Source organism: Perognathus longimembris, chromosome 12 (genome assembly GCF_023159225.1).
Source record: "Perognathus longimembris pacificus isolate PPM17 chromosome 12, ASM2315922v1, whole genome shotgun sequence".
NCBI classification, from domain to species: Eukaryota; Metazoa; Chordata; class Mammalia; order Rodentia; family Heteromyidae; genus Perognathus; species Perognathus longimembris.
The window spans coordinates 28,609,496-28,634,112 of NC_063172.1; the positions used below are offsets into that span (position 1 = coordinate 28,609,496).

The 24,617-nt window shown below is 41.5% G+C and overlaps 1 protein-coding gene and 1 long non-coding RNA gene across 4 annotated transcripts; one reads left to right on the forward strand and one right to left on the reverse strand.

The window, feature by feature from the left end:
* Positions 1-1,631: 1,631 nt before the first annotated feature.
* Positions 1,632-21,982, forward strand: Ankrd46 (ankyrin repeat domain 46). 3 transcript variants are annotated; one of them, XM_048358690.1, is made up of 5 exons: positions 1,632-1,726; positions 14,030-14,132; positions 16,904-17,241; positions 18,355-18,513; positions 21,239-21,982. In XM_048358690.1, the coding sequence occupies exons 3-5, from the start codon at positions 16,931-16,933 to the stop codon at positions 21,453-21,455; spliced, it is 687 nt and encodes a 228-aa protein (XP_048214647.1). In that variant the 5' UTR covers positions 1,632-1,726; positions 14,030-14,132; positions 16,904-16,930; the 3' UTR covers positions 21,456-21,982. The 3 variants fall into 3 exon arrangements, with proteins under 3 accessions (XP_048214647.1, XP_048214648.1, XP_048214646.1); XM_048358689.1 differs by lacking the exon at positions 1,632-1,726 and adding an exon at positions 2,349-2,548; XM_048358691.1 differs by lacking the exon at positions 14,030-14,132 and having other exon boundaries at positions 1,670-1,726.
* On the reverse strand, positions 2,655-19,986 carry LOC125360660. The gene is made up of 3 exons (XR_007212787.1): positions 19,966-19,986; positions 3,850-3,852; positions 2,655-3,455 (listed from the first exon to the last, which is right to left on the reverse strand). It is a non-coding gene; the product is annotated as an uncharacterized LOC125360660 (long non-coding RNA).
* Positions 21,983-24,617: the final 2,635 nt, after the last annotated feature.

Genomic DNA, 24,617 nt, shown 5'->3' on the forward strand with positions numbered 1-24,617 from the left:
TTGGGGCCTTTTGGCAGAAAAGTAGTTGGAGTTCCTTTGGTTTATCTTCTTGTGGTTCACAGTCACTTCTGTACAGCCACATATACTGCTAGAATATAAAAGACCCTAGTGCCTACTGTGTCCAAGAGCCCAGGGTAGGGGCAAGAGTCACAGACTGTGGGCATCATGCAGTCACCCCCTTCTCATTAGAGAAGAAAAATCTGTCTTTACAATTCATCACATTTTCAGATTGGACAAAAGCAATTGTTCATAAAGTAGAGATAAATTTGAATATAAGCAGTGAATAGACTCACTGGTTATTTGATAAGCTCCCTAAGAAAGAATGAACACATTGTATGCATACTGGGGTAAGCCTGTCAGTTTCCTGGCACCAGTGAGGATCGTCTCCACTCAGTGCCCAGCTCCAGGAGGCAGTGATAGCAAACTGAAAGTGTATCGTGGCTTCACACTCATTTATGATGAGTCACTACCTATGAAAATGTGCAGTGCTCTAAGATATTTACCTATCTATTTATGTATTTAGTACTGGAGATCCAACCTGGTTCATTTGCATTTTAGGCAAGTGTTCTACCACACAGCCAAGTCCTCAGCCTGCCCAGAGAGCTTATGATGCTTCTGAGAAAGAAAAATGGTACACAGAAATGGAGGGACAAACGGTGAACAAATGCAGCAGCGGGACTCGTTAAACACTGTGTTGAAAATGCACTATACAACTTGTGGATGGGGACAGGAGGGAAAAACTGGGAGAGAGTGAGGGAAAGGGTGACATTATGCAAAAAGAAATGTACTCATTACCTGCTTGATGTAACTGTAACCCCTCTGTATATCAGCTTTACAATAAAAAAATAAAGAAAAACCAAAACAAAACAAAGAAAAATATGGTAGAGATTTCCTCAAGCTTGACAATCATCCTAAACACCTACAGGACATTGCAAGCTAGGGACAGTAGATGCCCCTGAAAGGGTGGACCTGGGGCGCCCTGGGGAGTGACTCCATTGAGTGTATGGTCCTAAATCTCCGAGGGGAGTGGGACTACCACTGTCGTAGTGAGGGGAGGAGTCACTTCAGGAGTCCCATTAGCTCGAGGACCTCAGTAGATAAACGAATAAAAGAAAACATTTTGCATGAAATATTTTGATAAATGCACTTCTGACTGTAAGTTTAATTGTGGCTCTGGGTGAGAGAGACAGAGATAGACAGTAAACCTGGGAATCTTACAATGCCAGCTGTGAACTTTAATCCCTTTTTGAAAGAATAAAACCTAGGGTCATATTTCAGAGCAGTCAGCCAGCCAATCTCACTTTTGCCAGTGTGGGTTTGGATTCCATGAACACCTGCAGCTATGAATTGATGCTTAATAGCACCTAATAAAACGGTCCTTGTCTTTGAAGCTTCCATTTAGCGGAAGAGATGGACCGGATATTTAGACAGAGGTGGGAGTGTAAAATCCTTGGAGCCCTAGATCAGATAAATCCTGTCTGTCTGGGTGGTCTGCAGTTGGGGGCGGGGGGAGGTGGGAAGGTGGTGGTGGGAAACTTGGCTAAATCAGAGCCAAGGCCGAGCCGCGGTGTGGGCCTCCCATCTCCAGGGGGCGCTCGGACTCCGCGCTGCTCGGCCGCTCTGGCCCGGCGGAGGCCCCGCCCGCCTCGGTGGTCCTCTCAGGCGCCCGGCAGCCCGCAGCTTCTCCGCCCGTAGCCTCCGCCCGCCGCTGCCGCTTGGGTCGCAGGTACTTGGGCGGGCGGGGCGGAGGGCATCACCGGGGCGGGAGCCGCTGACATCCGCCCTGCGGTCTGTGACAACCTGCGAAGCTTGGCCTTAGGCTGAGGCGGAGGGCGAGGATGCGGCCCGGTCCCTGGGCAGGCCGGCCGGCGCGGCCCGAGGGGGCGTCCTCGCGGCGGGGCCCGGGGATCCGGGGAGGCCGGGGTCCGGGGAGGTCGGGAGGGAGGCGGGGAGGCTTGGCCTTTTCAGCATGAAGCTATGCTGTCCGCGGGGAGGCGCCGCAGGGACTCGGGGCCGGTGGGGCGCGTGGTTAATCGGGAGTCGGTGCGGAAGGCTCCCCGGGAGGCCGGGATGCGCGCGGGCACCCTGGCGGCCCCGGCGGGGCAGGAACGCACGGACTAGGCCCCGTGGCTCTGGGCTGCATCCCTTCCACCTCGGCCTCTTTGGGGGCTTGAGCTCAGTGTTGCCCCCTGAGCCTTTTCCTCTCAAGGCTGGCACTCTACTACTCGAGCCACAGCCCCACCTCCGACTTTTTTTTTTTTTTTTTTTTTTTTGCTGGTTAATTGGATCTGAGAGCCTCTTGGACTTACCTGCCCCGGCTGGGGCTGGCTTCGATCCAGGAATCCCAGCCTCCCTAGTCGCCAGGATTATAGGCGTGAGCCACAGGCCACCACCTAGGCCTCTGCATTAATATGCAGTGATGCAAAGAAGCAAAAACCACTTTCTCCCCAGGTTTCCCAGCAAGGGGCTTGAGAAAGAAAAGGCATTTAGTTTTTCTGTAGAATGTATCGCTGCTCAGTGTTGAGAATTGACCACAGAACACAACAAGGTAAAAAAAATTGAATCGTAACACATCCCTTCAAAACATCACATGGTTATCTAGGAGCTTCTTAAAGAGCTATGTTGTAGTGTGGCGATGATTTTTTTTTTTTTAATGACAGGGACAACTGTCTGCAGTGTGTATATCCTCTTAGACATTTTGCCAACTGATTAAAATGCTAGTACCTGGACTACCACCTCCAATTTACATGGAAGGAAACTTAGGCACAAATAATCTAAATTAATTTGGTGGAGGTCAGTTTGGCAAAGGATAAGTGGGATTTCAGCCTCAGAAAGATTTTTTGTTTCATTTTGGTTTGTAGTCAACTAATTTCTCTCAGATTTAATGCTCATGACAATATGTAAGAGTCCTGTTCCAAGCTTCTTTTAATAGTTTAAAAGGAATTTAGTGAGAAAAGTGTGTACTCGTCCAGGATTATAGTGATAATAAAATTAACCATGGGTGGGCGATACTCACTACTTCAGTACCTTATGATTTGAAACAAATGGCTCTGTTTGGTTAACAAATGTCATTGGTATGTTTGTGGACCCATTTTAGTGAGTTCAATTTGCCTTGGCAGTATTATGGTAATAGTGCCAAAAGGTATCCAAGATTTTCCTCGACTGTAAGTCAATATTTACAGGAGGTAGAAAAGATGTGTAACGATGAGGTGTGATGAGATATAGGGCATGTTATTTAGAGCAAATTGAGTTACTTTACTAGGAAAGATGAGTTTTCATAGTTTCTGACACCATTAGAATGGAAATTGTTATCTACTATTGTGGAAAGAGGTTGGATATAATATGTTCCCAAGTCTAGCAATTTGGGGATTTAAAAGCCTTTTTTTTTTTTTTTTCTGCCAGTCCTGGGGCATGAACTCACTAGCACTCTACCACTTGAGCCACAGTGCCACTTTCTGTTTACGTGATACTGAGGAATTGAACCCAGGGCTTCATGCATGCTAGGCAAGCACTCTATCACTAAGCCACATTCCCACCCCTACAGTTCTGGGATTTATCAGTTTGCCTGTTCATCTAGGCTCTGATGGCTCATCCCTGTAGCCCCTAGCTACTCATGAGGCTAAGATCTGAATTGCCAGGTCAGGCAGATAATCTGTGAGACTCTTCAAATAATCAGTAAAAAGCTGAAAGTGGAGATATGGCTCAAGTGGTAGAGCATCAGCCATGGGCAAAAAAGCCAAGAGTGAATTGCAAGAAAGGAAAAAAAAAGTAGAGTTTACATATTCAATACAGCATCCTGGCTTAAGCAAACAGCTGAAAGTAGAGGTGTGGCTCAAGTGTTTAGGGCACCAGCTATGAGCAAAAACAGCCAAGGGTGAATACAAAACACACACACACACACGCACGCGCACGCGCGCGCGCACACACACACACACACACCCAAGAGAGAGGGTTTACATATTCATCATTATGGTGGCTCAAGCCTGTACTGGCTTGCTGGGAGGCAGAGATTGGAAGCCAGCCTGTGCATAAAAGTTTGAGACTCCATTTTAACCAATGACTGAACACTGTGGTACATGCCTGTTATCTCACCTATGGAGGAAGCACGATGGCTAGGTACAGTGGCAAGTGCTTGTCATCTCCAGCGACACGATGTGGTGCAAATGGGTCAATTGCAGTCTAGACTGACCTGGATATAGGCAGTCCCCTAGTTAAAAAATAACCAGAGCAAAAAAGGGCTCAAATGATAGGGTGCCTGCCTTGCAAGCAAAAGACCCGAATTTAATCCTCAACACTGACAAAAAAAAAAACCCCACAAAAGTTTACATATACAGTATTCATTCAGCACGTATGTAAATATGCACAGATTGTCTTTTTTTTTGGCCAGTTGTGGGGCTTGGAACTCAGAGCCTGAGTTCTATCCCTGGCTTCTTTTTGCTCAAGGCTAGCACTCTTTCACTTGAACCACAGCACCACTTCTGGCTTTTTCTATATGTGTGGTGCTGATGAATAGAACCCAGGGCTTCATGCATACGAGGCAAGCACTCTACCACTAGGCCATATTCCCAGTCCCCAGATTGTCTTTTATGCTCAAGTGCTGTTGTAAGCATTGGGAATATGTAAGTGACCAAAACAAAGTTGGTATCTTTCTGGAGCTAACATTCCATGGGAAAACAGGGGCCCAATAAACAAAGTAAAATGTTACAGTTAAAGTACATCCAACTAGATGGTAATAATTACTAAGAAATAAAGACAAAGTAGTGATGGGGCTAGGAAGTAAGGGTAGGAGCAGAACACTCTTAAGCAAAATTGGTGCAGCTGTGCAGCTATTGGGAATAGTGCCAAAGCCCAGAAACCACCAGTCAGGTTGGGGCTGAGCAGAGAGAGGGAATGAGGTCAGACACCTAACGGGCCCTAGTAGAGCTGTTGACTTTTACTCCAAATGAGGAGAGAGGTCATTAGGGCAGTTAGAGCAGAAAAACAAGGAGATCTGATTTACTGTTTTTGAAGATCACGTGGACTGCTGTGTTTAGAATTGACTGGAAGAGCAAGTGACTGGAAGCAGGGAGACCAGTTTGGAAGTTTGTGCCATAATCCAGTGTGAAGATGGTGGCTTAGGTGCTAGTAATGGAGGTACCGTCATCACTTGTTCACAGGGGGTGCATTCCAGGATGCCCTAGTGCATGCCTGAATCCTTTAATAGTATGCAACCTGTGTACCGTACACTATGCTTTTCCTTACATACCTATGAATAGCAACAATAATACGAAAAATACTTTATAATAATAGTAAAGGTCATGTGAATATCGTTTATCTTAAAATACCTTCTACTGTACTCATCCTTCATGCAGTGGAAGGAGATGCTTCCGTGCTTACATGATGAAGTGAAGACTTGAACATAAACACCACAGTGCTGGTCTTACCACCCTTGGTCACTTGATCAGTTCACCAAGAAGGCCACTAAGTGACTAAAGGCTGGTAGCAGAGAGGATACACAGGACAAAGAGATGATTCATGTCTAGGTTACAACAGAGCTAGATAGCTTGAGATTACATCACCCTGCTCAGACTGGCACACATTTTAAAACTTTCTGAAACTTTCCATTTAATGTTTCAGACCAATATTGACCATGGGTGACCAAAACTATGGGTACAGGGGATTACTTTAATAAGAACAGGGGACTACTGTAATATCCTAGGTGTAGCTAACACATTCACTGGTGGATTAAATGTGAAATATGAGAACAAAAGAATGAAAAATGCTGGCACTGGTAACTCCTGTCTGTAATCTTGGCTTCTTGGGAGGGTGAGATCCATAGGGTCACAGTTTGAAGGTAGCCGGGGCAGAAAAGTCTGAGAGACTCATATCCAAAGTAACTAGCAGAAAGCCAGGCTGATGGCATGGCCTCATGTTGTAGAACACCAGCCAAACAAGCTAGCCCAGCAAGTATAAAGCCCTGAGTTCAAACCAATATAGCAAAAAAAAAAAAAGGTAAAATGCAACTCTGTTGCCTTTGGCCTGAGTTATTAGAAGTATATAGTTGCTTTTTACAGAAATGTCCTGTAAGTTATAATTAAAAACTAAAATTTGGTTCTGACAAGACAGAAATAAGTGGTATAGAAGAACATCATAGTGGATGATGATATTTTAGATTTAGATCTATTTGAATTAACATCACTGAAGGAGACATGCTAAGATATCAGTAGTAAGTTTGTCTGTTTGCTTATTTATTTATTGCTGGTCTTAGGGATTGAACTCTGGACCTGGATGCTGTCCTTGCTCAAGGCTACCACTCTACCACTTGAGCCACAGCTCCACTTCTGTGTTTTTCTGTGATTAATTGGAGATAAGAGTATCGCAGACTTTCCTGCATAGGCTGGCTTCAAATCTTGTTCTTCAGATCTCAGCCTCCTGAGTAACTAGGATTACAGGTGTGAATCACTGGCACCCAGCTTATAAATTTGAATACTTCCATAGAACCTACGTCTGTCTTTACTTTCCTACTTATCCTTTTATTTCTCTGTAGTTTAAGATAGTAAACATCTCATATTGTAGATCATTTTCCCCATCTAGAATTTGAATTCGGATTCCATTCATTTAAAAATAAGAAACTTATTCTTTTGTCTATTGCTTGAAGGCTATGAAGTCATTGTATGTTTTTAATAGATTTTTTTTTTTTTTTTTTTGCCAGTCCTGGGCCTTGGACTCAGGGTCTGAACACTGTCCCTGGCTTCTTTTTGCTCAAGGCTAGCACTCTGCCACCTGAGCCACAGCGCCACTTCTGGCAGTTTTCTATATATGTGGTGCTGGAGAATAGAACCCAGGGCTTCATGTATATGAGGCAAACACTCTTGCCAGTAGGCCATATTCCCAGGCCTTAATAGAGTTTTTGGTTTTTTTTGGCCAGTCCTGGGCCTTGGACTCAGGGCCTGAGCACTGTCCCTGGCTTCTTCCCGCTCAAGGCTAGCACTCTGCCACTTGAGCCACAGCGCCGCTTCTGGCCGTTTTCTGTATATGTGGTGCTGGGGAATCGAACCTAGGGCCTCGTGTATCCGAGGCAGGCACTCATGCCACTAGGCTATATCCCCAGCCCCTTAATAGAGTTTTAAGAACTGATTTTCCTATCATAATTATCAATGTGGCCCTTTTCTGTACTCGAACTAGAGGTCAAAATAGCAATTGTTCAAGTATTTTAAAAATAATTCTAACATTTTAAAATTCATCATGCACCTAACTTCAGGTTATATAAAACTACTGTCTTATTTCTAGTTTCCTTAGTGCTTGTCATAGAGCAAATGGCAAAATATTAACTAGTTTTGAGATTGAGAGTAATTAGAGGGAAAAATGAAGGGTTTTTTGTTGTTTGTTTTTTGTTTTTGTCAGTTGTGGGACTTGAACTCTGGGTCTGGGTACTGTCCCTGAGCTCTTCAGCTCAAGGCTAGTGTTCTACCACTTTGAGCCACAGTGCCACTTCTGGTTTTCTGATGATTAATTGGAGATAAGAGTCTCATGGACTTTCTTGCCCCGGCTGGCTTTGAACCACAACCCTCAGATCTCAGCTTCCTGAGTAGTTAGGATTACAGGTGTGAGCCACCAGTACCTAGTGAAAAATGGTGAGCAATTTTTATTGACAGTGTTCAGAACAAATCCAAACATTTGCTGTAAAGATATTTTCTGCAGAACAGCAAGTGTGAAGGAGCCATGTTGCTGTTAGAACTTAAGATCCTTAGTCACTGTGACCACAATTGCATGATAGATCTCTGAGCAGTTTGTAGAAACAGTTCCATGGGCTGAGTGCCAGTGCCTCATGCCTGCAAGCCTAGCTACTCAGGAAGCTGATATCAGGGATCATGGTTTGAAGCTAGCCAGGGCAAGAAAGTCCAGTTAGCTATCAAAATGTCAGAAGTGGAGCTGTGGTTCAAGTAGTTGGGCATCAGCGTTGAGTGATAGAGCTAAGGGACAGTGCCCAGGCCCTGAATGAATTCAAGCCCCAGTACTGGCACAAAAACAAAATAAAACAGTTCCATAGTAGACTAACAAATCTGTGTCATTTCTGAATGATTCACTAGACTCTGAATATGTAGACATAGCAGAACTGACTTGTCTATCTGCCCTTGTGGTAGGAGAGGCTGGGTGTAGAGGCCAGCCCTCATCCAGAAAGAAATCTGAAATTCATGTTATACCAAAGAAGCAATTGGCTCTGCTAGTTCAGCTCTGCCTTAGAATACTGACATTTCCCTCTTGTCCCACCACGGAGCTTCCTGAGAGGTAGCAAGAAGAAAGTTCCAGCTCTCCCTTTCCCCAATATACAGATTCCACCTTTAACTCTTTACTTATTTTTATCCTACATTAAAAAGCACCTTGTAGCACACAGTAGAGAATGTTTAAGGGGATCTATTATAGCTGCGAGGAATAAACCATTACATTGAAAGTGATGTATATGGCCTTCTCACCACAGTTCAAGACTAGGAGTAAATTTAAGTGACAGCTCTCTGATCCTCAGGGTTCTTCATTGCAAATAATGAAACTGGGCCAGACTACCATCCCAGATGACACAAATAGCTCTATAATTTTCATGAAAGCCTTTTCTCCTAAGAACAAAACTTGTGCAAAGTTTAGAAAATAAGGAATATTTCTCAGAAATTTTGCTCCTGTATTTTTTGAAACAAGATTGAACAACTATGCTTTTAAATTTGCACTTTATACACATTAAGCCTTCTAAGGTGTGAGCTAATGAGGTTTGGATTTCAGAATAGGTCTGGAATCATGTTTGTGACATTAATTTTCTTATTAAACTTTTTTTTTCTTTCTATTCTGGGGTTTGGAATTCAGTCTTGCCATCGCAAGGCAGGCACTCCTACTTGAGCCACTCCTCTAGCTTTTTGCTTTTAGTTAGTCTCAAATACGGTCTTGCATTTTTGCCCTGGGCCTGCTTGAGCCAGGATCCTTCTACTTAGGTTTGCCACATAGCTAGGATGATAGTATGTGCCACGGCGCCCAGAGTTTGATTGGTTGAGATGGGGTCTTCCAAACTTTTTGCTCAGGCTGGCCAGGAAGCACAGTCTTTCCCACTCTACTTCCTGAGTAGCAGGGATTACAAGTGTGAGCCGATACACCTGGCCGAGGAACACTTTTTAAAGGGGAAGTTAAACTTTATTTCAACTCTGAATTTCACATAATTAATGAGAATTATGGTGACAAGGAACTGAAATGAAACAAAGAGAAACTAGGAGGCATTCTTGTTTTATACTTGCTAAATGGCCACAAGGTGATGCTGTTGGGCCATTTGAACATTGCTGCTGTCACTGGAACAAAAAGATTTTTTAAAAAACCAGGTAACACTGTCACTTATATCTACTGAAAAGACTGACACAGCAGTGCTCATTTAATATTTTTATTATATAATTATAGGTTATAAATTGGAAATCTCTTAGGGAGAAAGTCTTCTGCTAAGAATTTTAAATATGGCCAAATTATGTTTGAAGACACTATAAGGTAGTGAAAAATATTAGAATAAAAATAAAATATCCAATATAACCAGTATTGCTTTTATGAATAATTAATTCTGATTTGAAGCCAGTATCTTTGGGTTTTTTTCTTTTGTGCTGGTACTGGGGTTTGAATTCAGTCTCTTGTCTCTTGCTTGGCTTTTTTGCTCAAAGCCAACCCCATACCTCTGCTTCTTGGGATGGCTTTGAACCTCGATCTTCAGATCTCAGCCTCCTAACTAGGGAGGATTATAGGCGTGAGTCATTGGCACTCAGTCTTAAACCAATGTCTTTCTTAAAAGTTGAATTATAGGTAGAATATGATTCAAACAAGTAATAGCTCAGTAATATAAATGTTAAATATATCAGACATCCTTGTTTGAGGTTTTGTATTTTCTAACAGAGAAAAAAAACCTTAAGTAAGAATTTTCTTGTTACTCCAGAACTAAGAAATATTTGAAAATAATGAGTTCAGGAATTTAGTCACTTCCTGTGAAGTAAGAAGACATTTCTAAACATTTCATTGTTTCCCACAAAAGCTTGCCTTGTAGGAGATGACTAGAGTTGCTTCTGCATGTTTGTGCTGGATTTGTTTCCTGTAAAGTAAGAAACATGTCCAGAATTTATTGTTTTTCTGCAGTTGCAAAAGTTCAGTTTAAATGAAATGATTATAAGGAGTTAAGTTGCAATGTGAATACTAGATTAATATTTCCCCTGATTTCCTTTGATGAAAATTTTGCTAAAGTAATTCATTATGTAAAAAGAATCTTAAGAAACAAACTCAATAATTCAGCTTTCTTACTCATCTAGCAAAGATAGTGTTTTCTTTTTTGTCTTTGTTGTCTTGTGTAGATTTGGTGAGGATTATGATAGGTATTCCATGAAGAACTGCAAGAATTTAGTAAATTTATAAATACAAGTATTGTGCATCTCATATTGTGGCACTTGTGTGCATAATAGCAGGCCTACAAACAGTAATTTGTTCATTAAGCTTAGTTCTTTAAGAACATCTACTAAGAAATATCTGATTAACCTAGTTTCATTGGCATATGCACTTACACATAATAAACTAGGCTTTTAAAATATCACTTAGTCATTCACATATTTCATATTAACCTTCTTTACTGGGTTAAAGAAGTTTTAACTTAATTAATTAATTGATAGACTTGAAGTCACAAAATTAAGAATTTTGGACACAACCAATTAGACATACTATGTTGGAAATGGCAGAATATATGAATGCCCTACAAATTGAGATCGAGAATAATAAATGTATCAGGGTTGTGATCTTGCTCTATCTCAAATTTACTCTTGTTGAACTTCTCTTGTTTTTAGCATTGGAAACAATGTTTAGAAGATTCTACTTGATATCTTCCAGTACTCATCATGATTCTGGGCCATTCTGAAAGGATGCTATTCACAGGTCCTTTTTTGGTTTACTTGTACTTTCAGAAAGAGGACAGCTGTTTTCCTTTTTAAGAACCCCAAATAACTATTCACATGCTTTGTCTTTATTTAGGATAGGTCACTCAAAAGATTAGAAAGTCGAGCCTTAGTCATATGATTGATAGAAATTGACTTCACAGGCCCCTCTAATACAATATTCCAAGAAATAAGTAATTAAAGACCTTGAATCAAGCTTAGTTTGAGATGGACTGTAGACTCAAATCTTGGAAATGTTATAGAAAACTTTTATAGGAAGTTTTAAAGAATGCACTGAGTTGACGGTTGACACAAGGAAACTGTTACCTGTCACGGGTCACATGGAACAGGAGGCCAGTCTCCTAGCCAACACAGCTCATTGGCCTCATCTGCTCGCATACAGTGCCCAAGAACCTGCTAGGATATTCAGAAAGGGGAAGAAGAAGGAAGAAAACCTGGGCACCAATGGTTGTAGAAGCTTAAATGTAAGAACTGGAGACAACCCAGTGTCCTCCAGTAAGTGAACTGTTAGATAACTGTTAGTACATTCATGTCATAGAATTCTACCCAGAAATAAAAAGGGACAAATAATTGATTCAGACTTTGAAGCCTCTGTGAATCTCTAAAGAATTGTGCTGAATGAAACAGGCCAGTCCTTCATAAAAAGTTCTCTGTAGGGTACTGTATATTCCATATCTATATCATTCTTGAAGTGCCAGAACTGGAGAAATAGAAGACAGAGTAATGATTTCAGGGGTTAGAAGAGGGTAAGAGGGAAGTAGAGAAGCCGTAACAGAAATGTCCTGTAACTTTGCTGTGTCCGTGTCAAGATCCTGATTGTGACCTTGTACTAGAAGTTTGATGTGACCATTGCGGGAAACTGAGTAAAGTCCTCAGGACCTTTCTGTATCTTACATGTGAATCTACAGAAAAATAAATAAAAATTTAAAAAAAGGTTTACAGGATATTCAGTATATACCGTGTGGAAAATGAACTATGTAACTTGTGGACAGACAGGAGGGGAAAACTGGTAAAACAAAGGAAGGGGTGACTATTAAATGGTAACCCCCTCTATGCAAGACCTTAATAAAATTATACGAAGTAAATAAAAGGTCTGTTTAAAAATCTCTAGTCCTTTTTATCTCTTGGACAATAGTTAATACATGTTCTAATTTTTACTTACCTTGTGACTTTGGAAAGTTGTTACAGACTTTTAGTGATCAAGGTCTAATGGAAATTGTAGAAGTTTCCTTTGGCTTGGTTTCTGATTTAGTCTAATGCATTTGCATAATATTAAATAAGGAATCATGTAATTCTATAATTTGGTCAAGTGCGTTTTGTGACCAGGCCTCAGCATATCAAAAGAAAAGGGCAGAAGCATAGTTTTTCTTATGGAAAGCAGAACATTAGGAATACTTTGTTACTAGCAATAAGAAGCATTAGGAATACTTGGGGATAGAACTATATGGTATCCATACTCTATATCCAAACACAAAGGAGAACTTTTCCTTATGTGAGCTCTGTTATCTTTCCATAACACCTTTGCACTGTTTTCACATTGAAATTGAGGCCGTTTCATGTTGTACTCATTGTAAAGACTCGCTACTGTGGTCAGGGTGAGAGGCAGACAAGTACTCTGCTTTAGACACTCAATATTTGTCCAAGAACATTGAATTAAGAGAATCAGTGATGAGAAGTTTGTCTCTATTGCTGTTACAGAACCAGAAAACCAAGAGGCAGCTGAGGAGAGGTGTTTGGCCTGCCATCTTGTCTTTGCCATTGGCATCAGTTGAGGGAATGGATCTCATATCCAGGCTCAGCCCCCACTCCCAGGCCCGGATGTGACAACCAGATATGGGCATTGTAAATAAGCCTCATAGGTGCCAATAGACATTTCCTGTGTAAGTTAATCTAAATGTATTTGATAACGAAGCGTGAAGTAAAAGGTCAACATGCACCTCAACCTGCCTGAATTTTGGAATTTGTACTTTATATCCCGGTCCTCAGTGTGGCACATTTGAGGCATACAGTAAATGTCTGGTTAATGACTTGCTATTGCTTTGTTGTGACTCATGATGCCTGCTGTGACCTCCCTCCATGGTGCCTCCAGAGGAGAGTGGAGTGGGCAAGCAGGGTGTTCTTGTGGTCTCCAGAGCTAAAGGGCCAACCCACATGGGCCCTGTAGGTGCATGAGCATGGGGTGACAGACACACTGTGTAGGAGTGACACAGGCGATGTGGAGAAAACTGCAACTAGACTGGGCCTGATTTTCTTCCACACTGAAAAGATGAGGGAGAGATTTAAGTAGTGTTCAAGACAAATTAGAAACATTTTTATTAAATAAATCCTGTTTTGGTTTAGTACGTTATAGCCGATTTTGCCTCCCTCCCCATTTTTTGTCTTTCCTTTCCTTCCCCTCTCCTCCCCCTCCCCCTTGCCCCCCTCCCCCTCTCCTCCCTCCCCTCCCCCTCTCCTCCCTTCCCCTCTCCCTCTCTTTCCTCCCCCTTTCTCTCTCCCTCTCCCCCTCCCCCTCTCACTCTAGCTCTCTTCCACCTCCCTTTCATTCTTTTTATTTGCCAGTACTGGAGCTTGAACTCATGACCTGGTGCTCTTGCTTGGCTTTTTCCATACATGGCTGGCTCTCTACAACTTGAGCCATGCCTCCAAATCCCAATATTTTATTTCTAAAAATGCGGTCATTCCTTGGTAGAGCACTTGCATAACATGTGGAAGGCCCTGAGTTTGATCTCCAGCACTGCTAAATAAATAAATACAAGAAAATGATTTTGTAGACTAATTTTGCTGCTGGCCTTCATGTACATTGTGAAAAATATGCATTGGGAATTCCAAAGAGTGACTGAAGGTGAATTTTCAGAGCCTTGTCTGTTCCTTACTGGTGGCACATAATTTAGCTCTTCCCTCCTGCTGCTCCTGCTGCTCCTGCTCTCCCATTCATGGCCCATAGCAGGCCTTCCAGTCTCCACCATCACAAGTCGCTGCCTTGCCCTGGGTGTTCAGGAGACTGCGCACAGGCCCTGCTGGCCTGCCCTGTGTAACAGAACAGCCTGTTCTTTATGCCACACCTTGGTTGTAACTGATTTTTTTTATTATTATTATAGATCCTTGCTGGCACATTACTGGATATTTTTGTTGCACCTTGTTAAGAATTGAGCTAGCTGGCTAGTGACCACTGACGTGGAAAGATCTAATCTTGCAGCGCACATGAGTATTTGCTGCTGTGGACTCCTCAGTGTGGGAGACTTCCAGCTCTGATCTAGAGGAGGAGGTCAGTCTGTCACTGTGCTCATTAGATGTGGGGTGAGGTGGCAATTCCTCAAGGGTGGAGAAACTGAGGAGCTTTACTATACTTACTTTCACTCAGTGAGCAGACAAGAAAGGCTTGTGGTCATCCTGAGCTGACATTTACAAAATCCCAGTCGGCCAACCTCAAGAATTCTTACAGCACTTGAATAAAATCTTCAAATAGGCTGCTTTTTAGTATCTCTTCTTACAGAATCTATTTAGAATCTAGTCCGATTACAAAAGCACTTGGTATGTAGTATTTTATTTTTTAAAAATGTTCATGATAGCTTTGTCCCTTTTATGATGCAATCCAGTGAGTGCTGCAGGGGAACATAAGGAGAGTAACCGCAAGAAAAATTGTTAACTGTTTCATTGAGGTGGATTTTGTTGTTGTTTATTCCAGTACTGAGAGCTCTTGCTTGCTCACAGCTGGCCTTCTACTACTCCAGCCATTTGACTTTCTCTTTTTTTTTGCCCGTCCTAGGACTTGAACTTAGGGTTTGGGCACTGTCCTTGAGCCTCTGTGCTCAAGGCTAGCACTCTACCACTTGAGCCACAGTGCGGCTTCCAGCTTTTTCTGAGTAGTTTATTGGAGATAAGCGTCTCAGAGTCTCACATACTTTCTTGCCTGGGCTTGCTCCAAGCTGTGATCCTCAGATCTCAGCTTCCTGCATAGCTAGGATGACAGGCATGAGCCCTGGCACCTGGCAACCATCTGGCTTTTTGCTGGTTAATTGGAGATAAGAGTCTCTTGGACTTTTCAGCCCAAGATAGCTCCAAAAAGCAAACTTTAAATTTTACCCTCCCAAGTAGCTAGGATAATAGGTATGAACCACCAGCAGGAGAGAAGAGTTAAAGATTTATTTATTTATTTTTATCCAGAGCCAGATGTGTGAGTATGTGCCTGTTATCCAGTGGTTGGGAGGCTGCAGCAGGAGGATCATGAGTTTGAGGCCAGCTGGCATTACATAGGGAGATCATGTTATACAAACTGTCATTATTTAGAGTGAGAGTCTAAACTTTATTTTACCTTGGTCCCTGTAATTGGTAATCATGGGCATGTTTTTCTTCACATGGTATTGGCCTTAATAGCTCCTGCTCACCCTTCACATCCACTGAGTCATTGTGTGCTGTGCATCCCTCCCTACCTGCTGCGGCTACAGGTCAGGCTCTCCTTAGTTCTTGCATGGACTGTACCACAGACATCTCCTGTCCAACCTCCATATTGCCTCCCAGCATCTTTCCAAATGACTAATAGGACCACACATGTCCTTGGTTTAAGTAGAGCCACTGGTGTGAGGCAGCCCAAGGCTGGAGGCCCAAGACTCTGGTATGATGTGAAATCAGACTGAAAGGAGAAAGGACCCCAGATTGTTGTAGTCTCAGCAACCATGGCTCTGCTTTCTTGATTGAATCCCTTGGAAGTTAGGCATAAGCGTAGATTTGCCCAACACCCAATTCCACCAACGTTCCGGAAAGAAGACCACTTGAAAAGCTAAGCTGAGCCTGCTTGTGACTAAGCTTTTGTAACCTTTGAGTCAGAGAGGCATCCTATAAATGCATCAATCTTTCCCTTTCTATTTTCTCTTCAGTTTCCTAGTGAGATTTCCTGCAACAGGCTTACCTTTTTCTTAAATGAACTGAGGGGAAGAGTAAGAGAGCTCTTGTTTGCACAGTGGTAAAACAATGTCCTGAGGCCTGACACACTAGTGGCCTGGAAGTATCTCGAAAGGGTTGCAAATGAGTGAGTATGTGAGCTGGAGAGGTAAACAACAACAGTGGACGCCCCTCATCTCTCAGTCTGTAGACAGGGAGAGTCTGGCAGAATCATATGTTGAGATGACCATAACAGAATAGGGTTAATACTATAAAAAGAAGAAGGTGACATTGATTTAATGATATTTCCAATTTTTAAAATTCAGTTTACTTTTTTCTTTTTATAAAATCCTATTGAGAGCCAGGTATCAATGGCTCAAGCCCGTAATCCTAGCTACTCAGAAGGCTGAGATCTGAGGATTGCAGTTCAAAACTAGCCCAGGCAGAAAAGTTCCAGTGGGACTCTTATGTCCAATTAACCATGCAAAAACTGGAAGTGACATTGTGGCGCTCAGAGTGGTAGCACACTAGCCTTGAGCAAAAGTGTTCAGGAAAAGCACCTAGGCCCTGAGTTCAAGCCCCATGACCACCCAAAAAAGAAAATCCTATCAAGTGGCAAATAAATCAGGTCATAAGTGCAGTAAGTTTTGTTTACCATATGGAATATCTCAAATATGAGAAGAAGCAAATAAAGAAAATTACTTTATTAAAATAAGATTGTTTACCAGCAGTAGCGTAGTAGCATTTACACACACACACACACATACACACACACACACACACACACACACCATGAACAGGTAGTTCTTTAAAGTTTGAAGATTGTAATTCTGAGAGTGTAATAAACTTAAGTCTCTCAATCTTTTTACATATCATGAAATAAGATCATTTTATAGCATTTTAATCTTTACCCAACAGATGTGAAGAAAATAAAATACCTTAATGGAAAATAAAATGTAATTGATAACTGCTATTATTTCTGTTTGGGATGGTAATTTATTATGGGCAAGTAGGCAAGAGGAATAAGAAATAGTACTTTTCTTGTTTACTTCATTGTCTTTGGCTTCATCAAATCTCACCTGATTTCATTACAGGTTTATTCTTCCCACTGCATCGTAGCAATGTCCTACGTGTTTGTAAATGATTCTTCTCAGACTAACGTGCCCTTGCTACAAGCCTGTATTGATGGCGACTTTAACTACTCCAAGCGGCTTTTGGAAAGTGGCTTTGACCCAAATATTCGTGACAGCAGGGGCAGGACAGGCCTGCACCTCGCCGCAGCCCGAGGGAACGTAGACATCTGCCAGCTGCTGCATAAATTCGGTGCTGATCTGCTGGCCACAGATTATCAAGGAAACACAGCTCTTCACCTCTGCGGCCATGTGGACACCATACAGTTCTTAGTGTCCAACGGACTCAAAATTGATATTTGGTGAGTTCTTGCTCGATTTTGAAGTCTAGTTATTTCTTCTCAGTCTTTCATTCAGTGGTCTAAACTCAGAGACTACTTGTTGTTTCCTCATTGGTCAATTGAAATGACAAGTTCAGAAAGGCATGGAAGACAATGAAATCTTGTTAGGTGAGTATCAGAGCTAGAGGCTGAATTCCACATCTATGCCAAGGTAGTGCAATTCTTTCCTGGGAGAATAGTAACTAGTTTAGTGTGAGATGAAGAAAGAAGCAAAGGACTAATATTTGTTGACAATCTACTTCAGGCTAGACCATGCTTACTTATGTTAGCTTATTTTCTTCACACAGTGAATAGCGCTTGCTATAGTTATCTTCATTTCATACGTGAGATCCTTGAGAAAGAGGTCACACAGTTAATAAGGGACAGAGCTAGAATTTGAACCTTTTTTCAGTGGCTCCAGAGCTTGTGTGCCTTCTGCTACACAGCAAGCCAATGTCATAATTTCCCTGGGGTCCACAGTCCTTTATTGAGCATTGTGAGGAACTCATGGGTTGTTTTTTGTTGTTGTTGTTGCTTTGATTTAGTGAGACCCAGTTTCTTGAGAAAAATGTTAGGCTACCTTTAAAACTGAACTCAGCCTGTAAGCAGCAATTATTTATTGGCTAGTTTATTGCCTCTAATGCCCCTGAGTTTGAGCAAGACAGTAAGAGATTTGACTGTTACAGGATAGAATGGAGCAGGAATTGACCTCAGGACTTGATATGAGGATTCTGTCCTGTTATGAATGCTAAGTAGCTATGCAAACCAAATCAATTTTCTTTTAAATTCTTAGATTTCTTAAAGAGTGAATCTAGAACTAGATTGTTCCAATTAATCTCTGTGATAGTCTTATTCTCTTACCATTATTTATTCATTCTTTCACCTCTTATTTTCTTTTTCCTTGTCACTGGAAAGAAATGAAATACATTAAATAATTCAGAAGTCAGCTTCTGGCTTGATTTTTGGCTTTCTTCACACTTTTAATTTTGAGCTATTGGTCCTATCCTCTCTACCTTGAGATCTACACAAACAGGTACTAGTTGTTATACAACTGCCATCATGACCTCTTTATTTTATGATTTTTTTTTTTTTAAGCAATCATCAAGGTGCTACCCCTTTAGTTCTGGCAAAGCGCAGGGGTGTGAATAAAGATGTCATCCGATTGCTGGAATCCCTGGAAGAACAGGAGGTAAAAGGATTTAACAGAGGAACCCACTCAAAACTGGAGACTATGCAGACGGCTGAGAGCGAAAGGTACCCAAGATACTATTTTTTTAAGGGCCAGGCCACTAAGTACTTGGATCTTTTGTGGTGACCTTGTAAACCTTTTGTTCCTTTGTTCTTAAGTGCAAGGTTTTGATACTGTCTTAGAATTCCATTAAAGGTCCCTGGGGCTCCAGATTACAGTTGGGAAACTATTGACAGAAAGTACTGTGTGAGCACAGGCACATAATACTGTTAGCCACCTGCTGTACTAGAAGTACAACAGAGGAGAGGGAGTCACCGCTGAACCTACGGGAAAGAAGCAGGGCTTGAGTTTAGGTACTGGTTAGAAAGAAAGGAATTTCAGAAGAGGAGGGAAAAGACTGACAACTCAGATAATACTAGGAAGATGGAGAAGGTAGTTTCAAGGGTAGAAAACTGGAATGCTGGGAAATGAACAGAAGAGGGGAAGTAAGCTGAGGTTTAACATATGAGTGAAATCCGTCATTGAAAATGACTTTCACATGAAGTTGAACTAAGGCAATTTAGGCTCTAAGTATTTATCACTTTTCATCCGAAGCAGTAGAGAAAACAATTCAGAGAGCTCCAGAAAGATGGCAACTGTCTTTTCTCCTGGTCTCACTAGCTCAACAGGTAAAGTCAGTAGGGCTGATTTAGTTTGTCACAGCATAGAATTTGGTGGCGTGCCATGGACTTTCAGCCTTCAGGTTATGCAGTAAGATGAGAAGGATGAATTTAGCATGAATAGTAGAATATAAGATGAAACGAAACAAGGACCCACACGAGTTGTTAACCTAGTATCAGAGAGATCAAGACTTAGATTGAGGACCACATAGACCACTGGGATTTTTATTTCTATGAATATGAAACAAAATGGCTTTTATAGCTCACCCTTCATCTGATTTCTTTGTGCTGATGAGTGCCTTCTTTCTCCTTCATGTTCTGGCTGGTGTATTCCTGGGCACCAAGCTTAGGGCTTGAGAGAGCTCCCTTCAAGCTTACATCTGTTTTGCCTAGGTACTTTTAAACATTTATATTATCTTGAGGAGATGGAAGAGTTTTACTCTAAAATGGTGCATGCTTCTTATGGCTTACCATTGAAAGCTGGCAAGTACCGAAACAAGAAGTCAGATGCATCTGCAAACCCTTTTCTCTCACCTGTGTAACTCAGGCTTCTGACAAATATTCTGAAAAGCCACAGGCAATTGAACCACTTGGAGTCATCTCTTCTTTGTAAAGACTATGCTCCTTCAAAATAACTTGTTTTCATCTTTGTATGAAATAATGTAAAATTTCTTTAAGTTTTGTGTTACTGTGTGTGCACCTGTACTCAGGTACTTATGCTCTTACCTCCACCTTTTTATTCATGGTTGGCCCTTGAGCTATGTCTCAAATTCTGGCTTTTTGCTAGTTAATTAGGGATAAGAGTCTACAGACATGTCAGCCTGGGCTGGCTTCACACCTCAATCTTTAAATATCAACCTCCTTTCTGTTTATGTGGTGCTGAGGAATCGAACCCAGGGCTTCATGCATACTAGGCAAGCACTCTACCACTAAGCCACACTCCTAGCCCCCAAACTCTTGTTTTACACCTATCATCTGTGAGTACTGAGAGCATGTTAGCTTGGCACAGTCCAGGCATTTCATACAGCTCAAACGAAACCTGTATGTACAGTTTTGGTTATTGTCTCATCTTATTTTGGGGTTTTCTATATTGTTGTATATTCCCACTGAAAATGTATTCTCTTACTCAGAGAATAAACATTTTTTAGTGTGAAAAGAGCATAGATGTTAATTTCATGATTCTGCACACAGATGGTTGGAAGCAAATGAAGAGAAGAGGTTTAAGAAGGGTGATAATGAGCTTGTATAACCAATGGATAGTTGATACATATGACTATAGTCTTTGTGGCTTTAATCTAAATGATACCCTGTTATTGGACCTGCCTGTTATGACATAACTGAGTGCTAATCCCTTAAAGCTTCCAGCCTATCAGCATGTCCTTCTAAATACCGAAGTCAGACCTCACACTTGTCTCTTTCTGGTGGCTATAGTTCTACTGATAATGTGCTGAAAACAAAATCAACATGTTATAATGTTTATACTAATATATTTTCAGCTAGACTCAGTCTTTATGCAGGGAAGAAAGAAAAACTAGTTCTGCATTATTGTATAATGTAGAAATAAAGTCAGTAGGAGAACTAAAAATAGTAAGCAAGAAGCCCCACGCTGAAGTGTTATAATAGGTCAAACATACTACATCAAAATACATTTAAGGAGGTTCAAAATACAATTCATAATTTGAGAGTTCATATCAATGAAAATAGGCAAAACATGTTAAATTTAGAAATCATTTAAATAATATTGATGTAAAAAAGGAATTTTTATTAATAGAGTTTAATAATCTGAGGAAACCTTTAAGTATAATGGAAGTGTATTCCTCATCATTGTACATGTGGACTAGTCTAGCCACTGAGAATTCTATTTTTAGTTCTAATTTGACTGCTGGATACTAAACTAAGGGCCCTCATCATTACGGTTTTCTCAATCCCTAGTTTAAGGTAGATTGTCCCATTGCCTGTGGATATCTAAATGGGCAGCTGGGTGGGTGAGAGCATCAATATAAGCTAGTTTTCTTCTTGCAAGTGTTGCATTGTAAGATGAGTCTTTTCTAAGTCATATAGCTGCTCTCGTTTTATGATTTTTGAAGTGAAGTGTGCCCTTTTATGTCCTTCTCTTCTCTTTCTTTTACAGTGCCATGGAGAGCCACTCTCTCCTCAATCCCAACCTACAGCAAGGTGAAGGAGTTCTTTCCAGCTTCCGAACCACATGGCAGGAGTTTGTAGAGGATCTGGGCTTCTGGAGGGTCTTGCTTCTGATCTTTGTCATTGCTCTGCTGTCTCTGGGCATTGCTTACTATGTTAGTGGGGTCCTGCCCTTTGTGGAAAACCAGCCTGAACTGGTACATTGAAGGAGCTCATGGGAGATGAAGCAAAGAGCAGTTTCATAGCTCCCCAAACTGTTCTGTTTCTCAGAATTTTTCTTAGTACAAGGCAGTGAGGGCTGTACATTTTGCTTTTGCGTTTTTATTTACTATGACCCTGTTAAAAAGAGGATGTGTTTGTTTATAATCAAGTATACTGCATCCTTATGCTACCTCTGGAGGAAAGCTCCCCATAGCCTTGCCTGGTGTAATTGTAGTAACCACTAGATTGGAAGCTGCAGAGTAGAGGCCATACCCTGAGGCAGGGCCAACTGACATACCCAAAACACAAAGGACTTTCTTGGATGATTCAGGCTTGTTTTTACTCTTGTTCATTTTTTGCAAGAACCTCTTTTCTCTTTTTATTTACTTTCTATATAGCAAATTAGTATGATTAAACTATTTGGTTTGTTTTAGTATCAATGATTTAATTTTTTTTGGGGGGGGGTGTCAGTTGAGGGGCTTGAACTCAGGGCCTGGGCACTGTCCCTGGGCTTTTTTTGCTAGCACTCTACCACTTTGAGCTACAGCACCACTTCTGCTTTTCCAGTTGTTAATTGGAAAGTGAGAGTTTCACAGACTTTCCTGCCTGGGCTGGCTTCATACCTCGATCCTCAGATCTCAGCCTCCTGAGTAGCTAGGATTACAGGCATGAGCCACTGGCACCTGGCAATAATTTAATATTTTAATATTTTCTAATCGTGGTACAAACCTTTTGAAAATGAGCTATGTTTTCATAGCTTTAGGATAATTTTGACTTGTAAACGGCTTTGTTAGTATTTGTGAAAATAGCTGAGAACTTTGCTTCAGTCACTTATCAGTTTCCCCTTGTGTTTATGTTAGAGAGATGCTATTCATCAAAAATAGTCAGAAAAAATTTTTTGTAATGAATAGTTAGCAGGGAGAAATCATTTTGCTATTTAACCGCCAGCCTAATTCTTCAGTACTATTGCAGTGCAACAGTCAACCCTGTAAGCTGGCTGTGTTTTATTTATTTCGCGTGCAGCCCTGCTGAGAGTCTGCAAGAGCTTCTGTCCCCGTGCATGTCAGTGATCTCTGATGGCAGGAGTGGATGGAGCGTTTTTGAGCTACCAGCCTGAGCTAGGTGTCATAAACTCAATGGATGGTAACATTATTTAAATTGGAATCTGGCCCCAAATTGTACTGCACCTCTCAGCAGTATGTTTGAAGGCCACTTTTGTTAATGATTCTATAATGTATAAATCATGTTCTTAGGTTATTAGAAAAGAATATTTAAGCTTCATAATTGTTCATTGAATAAAGTCTGAAAATAAGAGTGAAAAAAGTTTTTTTTCTTTTTTAGAACAAAGGCATCTAAGCTACTGCTAATAAGTTTGTCGCTAGAATTAGAAATCATAGAGTACAAGTGGTACTTCTGTGATTCTTTTTTTGTTTCTTGTTCTTTTTCTCCTTTGTATTTAGGTGTCTGGTATTGAAGCTTTTTTCTTTCACACAGTTTTATTGTATCTTAAAGAGCTGTTTTAAGGTATCTGACTAGCTGCTTTAGGGTCAGCTTGCAGAGTCTTGCTTTTAGGTTAAATACACAAAATCAGTCATGCTTGGTGTGACTACAGAATGGACAAGTGAATAAACAAATACATCTGGTTTTAGAGTGGAGAACCCTGGGTCATAAGTTCAAAGTACATTCATAATGAACACTTTGTAAATATAAACATGCATGATTGGACAGTGTTTAAGATTAATATTTCCTTTTAAGTGCTTATTTCATAGTATTTTATTCTCTGCATTCACCTTTCAGTAATACTACCAATAAATGTATTTATAAATCCTTAATCACAGTCTGTTTCCTCAGTGTATTTTTTTTTACAGTACTAGGATTTGAACTCAGGGCCTTGCACACTTGCTGGTCAGGTACTCTACCATTTGAGTGTGCTACCAGCCAGCCCTTTTTGCTCTGGTTACATTTGTGATCATATCTCAGTCTTTGCCCTGGTTGTCCTAGCCCACCAACCTATTTATTCTTCCCATAGGAATGCACCACTGCACCTGCTTTTTCTATTGAGGTGAGGTGAGGGCTTATGAATTGGAGTCATGGTAGCCTCCTCATCTCAGTCACCATGCCTTCCTGTTGGCTGAAGATGGAGTCTCACAAACTTTTTGCTCAGGCCAGTCTAGGAGCAACTGCCTCTCAACTAGCTAGAATTACAGTTCTGAGCCAGTTGGTACCTGGCTCTTAATGTCTTTTAATATCAGGATTTGGAATGGATTGCAACTGGCTTTTTTTTTTTTTTTTTTTTTTTTTGTCAGTCTTGGAGCTTGCACTTGGCCTAAGCACTGTCCCTGGCTTCCTTTTTTGCTCAAGGCTAGCACTCTGCCACTTGAGCAACAATGCCACTTCCAGCTTTTTCTGTTTATGTAGTGCTGAGGAATCAAACCCAGGTCTTCATGCATGCTAGGCAAGCACTCTACTGCTAAGCCACATTCCCAGCCCCAACGATTGGCTATTTTTTTATTTTTTTGCCAGTCCTGGGGCTTGAACTTGGGGCCTGAGCACTGTCCCTGGATTCTTTTGCTCAAGGCTAGCACTCTACCTCTTGAGCTACAATGCTACTTTCTATTTTTTTTTAAATCCAATCTTGATGTATAGGGCTGGGAATATGGCCTAGTAGTAAAGTGCTCGCCTCATATACATGAAGCCCTGGGTTCGATTCCTCAGCATCACATATATAGAAAAAGCCAGAAGGGGCGCTGTAGCTCAAGTGCTAGCCTTGAGCAAAAAGAAGCCTAGGACAGTGCCCAGGCCCTGAGTCCAAGCCCCAGGACTGGCAAAAAAAAAAATCCCACAACAAAACAAACCAAACGATGTATAGTAGATACACAGATTTGCATATATAATTGCCTTACAAAAGTGCTGTGAACCTAATTCAGGTGAACTTTTTTGCAGATTTAAAAGTGCTAACTGTTGTGGTTAAATATCTCCCAAGTAGGCAAGCCTCTCAGCCTCTTATTGCGTCCTTATGTGGCCTAGAGCATGACCTGTCCCCATCTTGTAAGATGAGAAAACTGACCTGGGGAAGGGACAAGTGCCTCTTCACACAGGTAGGCTGGGGAGGGGCGTTTCCAGGTCGAGACTCGACTCATGGTTGCTCTTTCCTCCCTCCCCGCTGT